The sequence below is a fragment of the Hemicordylus capensis genome, chromosome 3 (assembly GCF_027244095.1).
Source record: "Hemicordylus capensis ecotype Gifberg chromosome 3, rHemCap1.1.pri, whole genome shotgun sequence".
NCBI lineage: Eukaryota > Metazoa > Chordata > Lepidosauria > Squamata > Cordylidae > Hemicordylus > Hemicordylus capensis.
In genome coordinates this window covers 2681670-2692645 of record NC_069659.1, presented here as the reverse complement: position 1 = coordinate 2692645, position 10976 = coordinate 2681670, and the positions used below count along the sequence as shown (strand labels likewise).

Sequence of the window (10976 nt, the reverse complement as noted above, 5' to 3'; positions counted from 1 at the left end):
GAGGGAACAGAGGCCAGGTCCGTCAGAGAAGCCCCCAAGTGGGGAAAAGAACACCCCAATGCCCCCTCACACTGGGTGTTCCTTGGTGTTCAGGCCATGCCCCCTCAGATCCTGATGGCAGTATACAGCGATCCAGTCAGCAGTCATTGGCAGCCCTCTCCTCCGTGTACAGGTCTAATCCCTCTTTAAACCCATCTAGATTAGTGGCCATCCTCACACCTGGCGGCAGCAAATCCCCGTTTAACTACACGTTGTGTAAAGAAGTACTTCCGTCTGTCTGTCTTGACTCTCCCAACATTTAGCTTCAGTGGATGACCACATAATATGTCCAGCTTCCAAATAAAACCAGAGGAAAACTTACCATCATTTTGCTGTGAAGATTGAAAGCAGAAATACTAAAAAATATCTGCCCTCATTTTGTCTTTACATTGTAGGTAAAATATTGGAGACAAAGAGAGGAGGACCTCAAGACTGGGGGATGGGGAGGCACCCAAATCTGCCTCTTGTGGGTTGCCAGAACTCGGCAGCGACTGAACAGGGTGCCAGAAGCTCCAGGGGTGCAGGTTCAGAAACGGGGACAGGCCCTTCTGTATCGCACCAAGGTTAATCGAAGACATTGTACCACCCCAAGAGTCAAGAGAGGAGTGCCAGGATCAGACCGTGCCAGAGAAGGAACACGAGAAACAAAAAGGTTTATTGACAAAATCGTTTCTGCTGAGAACCCCTCCCCTCCTCCCTGTCCAGAGGAGACAGGCTGCCTTGCCAGCGGCTGAACCCTCTCCTCTCTCTGGAGTTTTCAAGCTGGCCCACAAGAGAGGAGGCTGTCCGGGCAGCGCTGACAAGGCAGGGTGGAAATGGATCCCCTTGCCAGCCGGGATCTGGAGCAGGGTTTGAAGCATACCCATCATGACACGTCTCACAGACAACAGCCTGGCTTGCGGAGAGACAGCCTCCCGTTTCCCTGCTTGGGAGGGAACAGACAGAGATCCAAAGGCTGAAATGAGCTTCACCTCAGGGTTAGATCATCCACTGGTCTTGGTCTTGCTCCGCTCCTTCCATATCCACCTTGGGAAAGAGAGAGATGGGGAGCACATTGAAGGCAAGGCTGGATGGAGCGATCCTTTCGCGCACAGGGGTTGGCATCTGAGCAAGGCTCAGATCGGGGAATATCCCGCTCGACCCCCCCCCCCCCCCATCTCCTTCGGAGGTTTGACTTGGCACTGCCCACAAACACTGAAGCTGAGCTCCACAGCTAGAACATGAGGGCTAGACACCAGTTTTAAGAGCGCAAACTCAGGTTTGCACAACCAAGAACCGAATGCTGATGTCTGTCCTTTTGCTCTGCGGTGGTGAAACACACAGAGCCCCGGTCAAGATCCTCTGAGGGCGGAAGGCAGCATTTTTGACAGACAAAAAGGAAAACAAAGGCAGCTGCTGGAAAAACAGAACATGCAGCATGACCCTAAATATTTACTCAGACGCAAGGGCCAATCGGTTCATTGGCTCCTTACTCCCAGCGAAAGAGGCACAGGACTGCAGGGATGTGCATGAACCTGTCCAGGCTGGAAGTGACAGGAAGCAGCATGCACGGGCATGTGCGCACACTACTTCCTGCCACTTCCAGTTGGAGGAGTGGACGGGGCAGCAGGGAGGACACGCTGCCACCCCCGCCAGACCGGTTTTTCCGTGAGTGCCGGCGGGGGAAATGTGCCAGTGGGCGGGGAGTGCACCCTCCCCTGGCTTCAAGCCAAAGGACAGACATCAGCATTCGGTTCTTGGTTGTGCAAACCTGAGTTTTCGCTCTTAGAACTGGTGTCTAGCCCTCATGTTCTAGCTGGGGAGCTCAGCGTCAGTGTTTGTGGGCAGTGCCAAGTCAAGCCTCCGAAGGAGATGGGAGGGGTCGAGCGGAGTCCGAGGAGCGGACGGGTTATCCCCCCACCGCTGTCGAACCGGCCACCACTGGTTCCGTGCACACCCCTACAGGATTGTCGCTTGAGACGAGCAGCAACCTGCTGCCCTGCTCTTCTCAAAAGGACTATCCCACCACTGGGGAGACCCTGGCTCCTCAGACCAAAGCAGCTTCCGTTTCCCAGGAGAGGCGGGAAGACCTTCAGTTGGAGCTCCACATCTCTGGCGAGGGGGGATTTTTAATTCCGCCTTGTGCCCTCCAAGTCAGGAAAGCCTGCAGTGGGGGAGCTGGGGAAAGAGCCACCCACACTGCCCCCTGCAGCCGACCGAGCCAGGCCTTGCCAAGACCCCAGGGTGCCGTCTCCCTCCGGCCTGCTGCTGCTGCTAGGATCCAAGGAAGACCCCTCCCCCCATCTCTTGGTCTCCAGGAAAGGCCCATGAACTTCTGCTCCATGAACTTCTGCTCCAGAGAGAATACCAGAATGGAGCCACACCAGGAACCCCAGCCCTGCCCCGGGGCCCAGACCTCGTTGATCTCCCCGTCATCGGGAGATTCATTGTAGTCGTTCATCTCGTCCATGTCTTGCATGTCCTCGTCGTCTTCAGAGTCTTCCTCGCTGTCTTCGTCGTCTTCATCCTCCTCCTCTTCCTCCTCATCGTAAGTCTGCTGAGGCAAAGTGAATGGGCAGCTGTCACTCCCCTGAAATCCCTGAACCCCACTGCGCCCCTGGCCAGCCTTGGGGAATCTTCTCCCCACTCGTCACTTCCAGATCTTGCTCAACCACCACTCCTTTGGTCAAGAAGCCCCACCTCACCCGCCTCATGTCCAAATTAACCTGTAAGCCCTTGAAGCAACCCCAGGTATACACTGCGGCACGATATTAAACTCTATGCACAACCCAAACCATCCCTAGAGCTCAGGATGCATTACAAGTTCAAAAAAGTGAAAGCCACGCCTGTCTCAAAGGCTCATCATTGGAATTACATGCAACCCCCTTCTCAGCACCTTCTTCCCTTTCCCCTCAGAGTCCAGAGTTTCTGGTAAGCCCCAAACAGCACCCCATAAGTCCTGCTGCTCCCCTAAGGGTAGTTATAATCTCCTAACCACAGGACTGCTAACCTCGGAAGCCCAGAAACCCCTTCGCTTTAGCACCCCAAGGCTGAGCGGAGGCTGGCCCTTCCTGCTCAAGGCAGAGAGTAGTGCTGTGGGAGGAGAAGGGGACTTCTGCCCTCAGAGGGGAGGCCCTGACAGCGGTAAGCCAGGAACTACAACAGCAAGGGAGGAGACGATGGGCAGCAGAACCCAAGGGAAGGAGTCAAAGCCGTGGGTGGAGTCCTAGCCCCACGCCATCTTCTCCTCAGTCGTGACATAGCTGTCCACGTACGGACAGTGGCCACGGAAACTCACAAAAGCAAGCAGCCCTGACCAGGAAACTGGAGGCTGCCCTCTTAGAAGGATTTGGGGTAGTAGGAAAAACCATCCTGTGAACCCTGTTGATGCCAGTGAGCCACGAACTGGCCATTCGTCTCCTCTTCCCCAGCCCCCATCAAGACACACCAGGTCTTCCAAGGGGTGAGATGGCTGTTACCTCGGAGGCAGGCTTCCCAATGGGGACCAAGTTGTTATCTTTCTCAGCTATGCTCTGCAGCTGTAATGAAAGTCAGGAAAGAGCAAATCAGTCCAGAGAGGTTTTAACACCCAGCAGAAGGGAGGCTTAGATCAGCTGGTAAAAAGCACTCCTGGCCACAGCCTCAGCCTAAGGCACCAGGGTGAGAACCAGGTCCAAGAGCACTCCCAAGCTACGAACCTTTTCTTTGTGGGGGAGTGTAACCTCATACAGAAAAGGAAGTTCTATCCCATCTTACAGATTACGATCCCCCACAATGAGCACCTCCATCTTGTTTGGATTCAGCTTGAGTTTATTATCCCTCATCCAGCCCATTACTGCCTGTAGGCAGGCATTTAAGGGGCTAAAGCCATTTCCTGATATTGATGACAAGGAGAAATAGATTTGGGAGTCATCAGCATATTGATAACATCCACCACCAAATTCCCTGATGACCTCACCCATAGGTTTCATGTAGATGTTAAAAAGCATTGGTGACAGAATGGAGCCCTGAGGGACGCGATATAATAGTTCCCGTTTTGAACAGCAACTGTCACCAAGCACCACCATCTGAAATCTACCTGAGACATAGGAGTGGAACCACTGCAAAACAGTACCTTCTATCCCCAAATCCCCAAGGCGATCCAGAAGGGTATCATGGTTGATGTTATCAAAAGCTGCTGAGAGATCCAAAAGAGTCACACTCCCTCTGTCAATTCCCTGGCGAAGGTTATCTATCAGGCCGACCAAGGCCATCTCAACCCCACAGCCTGCTCTAAAGCCCATTTGAAATGGGTCTGGATCAGGGATTCTCAATTTTAGGTTCCCAGGTGTTATTGGACCAACTCCCATAATCCCCAACTAAAGGCCACTGGGATTGGGGGTTATGGGAGTTGAAGTCCAATAACATCTGGGGGCCCAACGTTGAGAATCCCTGGTCTGGATAATCCATTTTCTCCAAGACCTCTTAGAGTTGGTCAGCTGCCAATCTCTCAACCATCTTATCAAACCATGGGAAGTTGGAGACTGGCCTGTAATTAACCATCACCAGAGGATCCAGAATGGGCTTCTTAAGAGGTCTAATCATTGCTTTTTTTAAACAAAGTAGCATCCTGCCCCCCCCCCCGTGAGAGATTAAGAGATTGGCAGCTGACCATAGGAGATCAGAGCTAGTCTTGTGATAGCAAGCATGACTTGTCCCCTTAGCTAAGCAGGGTCTGCCCTGGTTGCATATGAAAGGGAGACTTGACGATGTGTGAGCACTGTAAGATATTCCCCTCAGTGAATGGAGCTGCTCTGGGAAGAGCAGAAAGTTCCAAGTTCTTTCCTTGGCAGCATCTCCAAGATAGGGCTGAGAGAGATTCCTGCCTGCAACCTTGGAGAAGCCACTGCCAGTCTGTGAAGACAATACTGAGCTGGATAGACCAATGGTCTGACTCAGTATATGGCAGCTTCCAATGGTGAGGTTATTAATGATATCAACTAGCTGTAACAACCTCTCTGCAAGATGAAATCAGCAAAGATCCAAAGGACAGGTGGTAAGCCATACTGTTCCAAGCAGCTTGCTCATGTTCTCAGGAGTCACAAACTGAAAGTGATCCAATCTAATCTCTCAAGAGGGATTGCTGGACACCTCCCTAACAGGCCTTGCAGAAATACTGGAGTCCAGATCAGCCCGAATGAGAGAGATTTTATCTGCAAAGAACTAATTGAATATGTCACAGTGAGACACTGTTTCCAGAAACAGACTTGAAACAGAAGGGGGTTTGAGTTAAACCCCTAACAATCGGGAACAGCTCTGCTGGAGGAGAACTTGCAGACGCAATACGTGCAGAATAAAACCGCTTCCTTGCTGCATGCATTGCCACAGTAAAGGCCTTCAAATGGGCTCAATGCTGTGCCTTATCAAATTCAAGATGAGTCCTCCTCTATTTACGCTCCAGCCATCTACCTTTGCTTGCTCCTCAGCTTCCACAGCTCTTCCGTATACCATGGAGCTGATTTTGAGGTGGGTCGGAGAGGACGCTTGGGGTGATCATGTCTACTGCCCTGGTAAGCTCCCTGTTCGAAGTACCCACCAGGGCATCAACAGAATCACCAGCAGAACCAACTCCAAAACTCCTACTGGATCCAACAGCCTTCTTGGGCGGACCATTCTAATAGGTCCCCTACCCCTGCAGGGGTCAGATGTGACTGTGAGACCAATCTTAACCAAGACGTGGTCCATCCATGACAATGGGGAAACTACAGGAGACCGCCCCCCATCCGAGCAAAAGACCAAATCCAGCGTGTGACCAGCAACATACATAGGTCCTAGGACTGATTGGGATAGGCCCATTGTTGTCATGGCTGTTATGGACTCCTGAGCAGCACCAGTAGACAAGCGGGTCCCAAAGTGGATGCTGAAATTACCCAGCACCAAAAGCTTGGGTTACTCCAAGACCAACGTAGTGACCAGCTCTGTCAGCTCAGAGAGTCTGTTAGGCAGCAGAGTGGACGGTAGACCAAGAGACTCCCCAATCGCTCCCGAGTCTCCAGCCTAAGGTACACACACTCAATAGAAGTCAATTGCCTCACAGGGATCCTGGTAAGGGAGATGTTATTCTTATGGACCACAGCCACTCCACCCCGCCTTCCCCATACCTGCTCAGCAACAGAGTACTATGGCGGAAGAGGCTGGGCCCACACAGGACCACTAGTCTCCCCAGCTAGATCTCTGTTATACAAGTCAAATCAGCTCCTTCATGCATGGTCAAGTCATGGATGATTTCAGTCTTATTTTGAGCTGAGCTGCCATTACAAGGAGCATGGGTAGGTTCAGTGGGGAGCTGGAACTACTCCCCAAGGCCTGAGAGCTGACAGAGCAGCCGGAAGGGAAAAGAGTAATTAAATTACTGGACTCCCTTCCCCTGTAACGGCATGCTGGCCTGCCAACGCCTGGTCCTCTGTTCCCCACCACTACTGAAATAACTGCCCCAACCTCACTGAACATGCCCCCTGCTCCATCCTTGACAAGAGAGCCCCAGACACATCCCTGTGAATAGCCTGGCGCAAACCAGTAAAACAAAACTAAAACTGGAGGAGCTTAAGCATTACTTCCCCTCAGACCTCAGTCCCACAGTGAGAGCCCTGCACTGAAGGCTGACCCCCTTTCGCAGGCGCCCATGCTGGCAGCTACACCTCTGGCTTGCCTCAGTCCTTTTCAGCCAAACGCCCCAGACCCCGCCTGGCTGATGAAACTGGGCCCCACACAACTGCAGCTCGTCGGGGCAATCAGAACTGTGGCTCCAGCTGGTGGCAGAAATTCCAGCAGCCGGTCTTTGGCCAGTCAAGGCTCTCTGCACAGCTCACCCAGGCCTGGTGCTGCTGTTCCTGCTGCTGCAGCTCATTCTCATCCACACACGGCCGATCCAAATTAAACCACAGTGCTTCGGTGACTCGTGGGAAAAGAGAGGGAAAGAGCGTGGACATATCTTCCTGTTGGGAGAGAGAAAGGGTAGATGGGAGATGCAATCCACATTCGGGGGGGGAAGGGTGGGAAGATCATCATAATCAGTCATGGGGTTAAAGGAATCTAGGGGCATACCAAATCTGTCCCCCTCTCCCCATCCCCACCCCACCCCTGAGCCTCACACCCAAAGTCCTGATCTTCCCATATAACCCAAAAGCAGGGGGAAGAAAGGTGCCAATCACTCTAGAGGCAAGTGACTCCCAAGAGACATCTTGAATAAACACCCTTCAAAACCTCAGTACTAGGAAAAGGGCATTAAAAAAAAAACATTCCCACATACATAGGTGAATTAATGTTTATTCATTTTGCACTTGACATTTCACCCTCATACCTGAGGACCAAGGTGCCCGACTGCACAAGTGATCATTTTTATGTTGTATATTTTAAAAATCGATATCCGTTCCAAGAGCCTCTGGTGATAGGGCAGGTAGCCATTTTTCAAAATGAATAAACAACACTTGCCAGGAATGACAGCAGACACATCTTGCAAATGCATGTGGGGATATAGATCGCTGGCAAACATCTAATAGGAACACATGCAAGTCCACATAGGACTGGCAGGCAAGCCACTCCCACAGAAGGAACAGGAAGCCTTCTCCTCTTCAGCAGGCAGGGACCTGGACCCAGTCTGCACATGCAGCAGAATGAGATGGGAATGAGGTGGCAAATGGACTATACTGCTTCAGGATAGGTGGGGGAGGACATCTGAAGAGCCTAGCTGGACCAGACCCCAGGGGGTCCATCTAGGCCAGCATCCTGCTTTCCACAGTGACCAACCAAATTCCTCCTGGAAGCCCACTGGCTGGGCAGAAAGCAAACAGCCCTCCAATGCTGTTGCTCCCCAGCATCTAGGATTCCAAGACCCTGAACATGGAGGTTCCACAAACCACCACCCGCAACAGCAGGGACCAGGAGTGGCTCGTCCCAATGATCCAAACGAGGCGCCACTGCGGAAAGGAGAGCTGGTCTTGTGGTAGCAAGCATGACTTGTCCCCATAGCTAAGCAGGGTCCACCCTGGTTGCATATGAATGGGAGACTTGATGTGTGAGAACTGCAAGATATTCCCCTCAGGAGATGAAGCCGCTCTGGGAAGAGCAGAAGGTTTCAAAGTTCCCTCCCTGGCAGCATCTCCAAGAGAGGGCTGAAAGAGGTTCCTGCCTGCAACCTTGGAGAAGCCTCTGCCAGTCTGTGAAGACAATGCTGGGCGAGATGGACCAAGGGTCTGACTCTGTATATGGCAGTTCCCTATGTAGCAGCTTGGGTGGCTCCTCTCTCTCCTGCCCCACCTGAGAGCTGTGCTGTGTGCTGGCAGGCAGAGCTGTGGGGCAGGAGAGGAGCAACCCAAGCTTCCTCCTTTGGTGCCCCTCCACCCCCAGCCCCTTTGGGCAAGCTGCTACTGCCAGGGACAGGCAAATGCAGGGAGGAAGAGAGACATCTAGCCCCCTTTTCATGCCCAAAGGATGCACTGGGAATTCTTAATGGGGGAGGGGAAAACCCAAAGAGACAGAAATCTAACGCCATGAGCTGGGCCTGAGCCTGTCCCCGAAGTGCCATCTTGGCATGCAAAGAAGGACCCATCCTGCAGGTGGGGGAACCAGCACCCACCCCCGTGCTCCACCCAACCCCTTTGGGGCGGGGGTGTCTTAGCCTCTCCAATAACATGGTATCATGACGAGCCCCCTAAACACAGCCCCCTGGAAAGAGGACACCTCTCCCTCTGCCCCACACAGGACATGGGGGGCACACGGAGGGAGGGGGATCCCCTTTCAGCAGGTCCTCCTTCTGGACAAAGGTCATGACCCCAGGCTCAGGAGGGGGGCTGTGAGGGGCGTGTGTCACATGACCACAATGCATATCCGGGTCCCTCTTCGGCCAAGGGACCTTGGTCCTCCTCCCCGCCCCGCCAACCACCTGCGGGCTCGACCTGGATGGCGGGAGAAGCCCGAACCGAAACCGCCCTTCCCCCGGAAGCGCACCTTACAGCTAGTGCGGCGCCCCGGAAGTAGTCCCTGATTTCCTTTTGGTGCGGGCTCCTCCGGGGTCCGCCGCCGTAGAGAGGAACGCAGGAGTCAACGCACGACCTGCCGTAACTTCCGGTCCTAAACGGACCATAGATATGATAAAGCCTAGAACGGCAGCATAATGCAATCTGGGATAGGAAGTACCAGAGTGGCCTGCTCAGGGTCTGTGGAGGGAACTTCCGGGTCCGCATTGAGAGCTCCTGGTTTGGTGTTAAAGGAGGGCTGCCCAGAAGAAGAATCTGGAGAAAATGACAGGAGTTTAGCTCAGCTGGGACGGGGTAGCAGCCTTAGAAACGGCGGGTGGGGTAGCACAGAGAGAAGCTCGTGCTTTTTCTAGCTCGGGCCTTAAGTCTTCCTGAACATGCAAACTGTGCTTCTAAAACCTTTTTTAAAACCCTTTTGAAAATTGCCCTGAAATTGACCTGAAACGTGCTAAATATAACACTTTATTGCAGGTTGGGGAGAGGGCATTTTATTTATTTATTATTTAGCATAGTTCCCCATGACGCAAGTTCTCTGGGCGGTTTACAGCAAAACAATAAAAACAACCAATACAAAGATTAAAACATTTCGATTATTAAAATTTAAACCATCAAAACTATTAAAACTCAATTAAAACAATATCTAATTAAAAGCCTGAGTGAACAAAAGCGTCATGACTGCCTTTTAAAAAGTTGTCAGAGATGGGGAGGTTCTTATTTCAGCAGGAAGTGTGTTTCCAAGCCGAGTAGCCACCAGACGAGCCGGTGGCAACTGCAGACGAACCTCTCCAGGTGATCTCAACGGGCGTTGTGTGGTTCATAGCCAAGAAGACGTTCTCTTAAATACCCAGGGCCCAAGCTGTTTAGGGCTTTATAGGTTATAACCAAGAGCTTGTACTTTTTGAGCATTGTCTTTTAAATGGTGTGTGTTTTTGTGTCTTTTTAAACTTGTTTTACACCACCCAGAGCCTTTGGGTGGGGCAGTTTAAAAATGTAATAAATACATAAATACATAAAAGCCTCCTGCTGCAATAATAATAATAATAATAATAATAATAATAATAATAATTTGATTTCTATACCGCCCTTCCAAAAATGGCTCAGGGCGGTTTACAAAGAGAAATAACAAATAAGATGGCTCCCTGTCCCCAAAGGGCTCACAAAGAAACGATTTGCATGCACAATGATTTGCATGCACTATAGGAAGCAGAGAAACTGATAGGGTGACACTGACTTTCATGCTGACTTGCATGCAGATGATCAGTGCCACAGCATGGTTATTTGGAAGTAAGGCCTATTTCTGCATTCAGTGGGGCTTACTCCCAGGCAAGTGTGCACTGAACCGCAGTCTACATTTTTTCTTTACAATGCAAAAAAGCTCGCCACATAAGCTCTGCGTTAGAAAGAGCGGGCAGTTCTTATGGAACAGCAGTGTGTAGCTCTAGCTATTGCTATCTCTATGCCTGCGAAGTGCCCAGTGCTCGCGCACCTTCTCCTTTCGAAATGCGGGTGTGGTCATCCTCCCCGCCCAGGTGGAGTTTGGTGCGCTTGCGCAGTGCCACTATGGGAAGCAGATAAGTTGATAGGGTGAAAAAACTAATTTTTTAAATTTTAAATTTGTTAAATTTATTTTCTTATTTTAATGAAATAAAAATAGCTTCCTTGACAGCATTGTTAGACAATCTGTATAGAAAGTCCATTTCCATTTCTATTCCAGAAGGCTTTTTAAAAAAGTGAACCTGCTGTGTTCTTTTAAATTCAGCCTTTATGCTGATCCGTTTTAATGAGTGTTAAGTTTATTATTTGCCCTTTGTAAGCCTTCTTGTGAAAACTGCATTTCTGAAAGCAGGATATACATGTGGGAAATAAAATTAATGTAAGTGATGTATACATGGAAAACAGAATAGTGTGAGCAGATCCAGACATCTTCCTAGTGGTTGGGATATG

At 51.1% G+C, this 10976-nt stretch overlaps 1 protein-coding gene across 6 annotated transcripts; it reads right to left on the bottom strand.

Moving 5' to 3' along the window:
- Positions 1 to 672: 672 nt before the first annotated feature.
- On the bottom strand, positions 673 to 9149 carry ANAPC15 (anaphase promoting complex subunit 15). 6 transcript variants are annotated; one of them, XM_053313108.1, is made up of 5 exons: positions 9004 to 9149; positions 6867 to 6992; positions 3498 to 3557; positions 2435 to 2575; positions 673 to 1065 (listed from the first exon to the last, which is right to left on the bottom strand). In XM_053313108.1, the coding sequence occupies exons 2-5, from the start codon at positions 6984 to 6986 to the stop codon at positions 1018 to 1020; spliced, it is 369 nt and encodes a 122-aa protein (XP_053169083.1). In that variant the 5' UTR covers positions 6987 to 6992; positions 9004 to 9149; the 3' UTR covers positions 673 to 1017. The 6 variants fall into 6 exon arrangements, with proteins under 6 accessions (XP_053169083.1, XP_053169082.1, XP_053169084.1 ...); XM_053313107.1 differs by having other exon boundaries at positions 8939 to 9061; XM_053313109.1 differs by lacking the exon at positions 9004 to 9149 and adding an exon at positions 8952 to 9002.
- Between the last annotated feature and the right edge of the window lie 1827 nt (positions 9150 to 10976).

What these genes read in the sequence shown, in the direction of transcription:
- ANAPC15 (XM_053313104.1), bottom strand. Translation starts at nt 7,549, where the DNA reads ATGTTTGCCAGCGATCTATATCCCCACATGCATTTGCAAGATGTGTCT. An exon ending in AACAGCAGCACCAGGCCTGG is followed by an intron (nt 3,558 to 6,866) that starts GTGAGCTGTGCA and finishes CTTTCATTACAG; the next exon opens with CTGCAGAGCATAGCTGAGAA. An exon ending in TTGGGAAGCCTGCCTCCGAG is followed by an intron (nt 2,576 to 3,497) that starts GTAACAGCCATC and finishes ACTTTGCCTCAG; the next exon opens with CAGACTTACGATGAGGAGGA.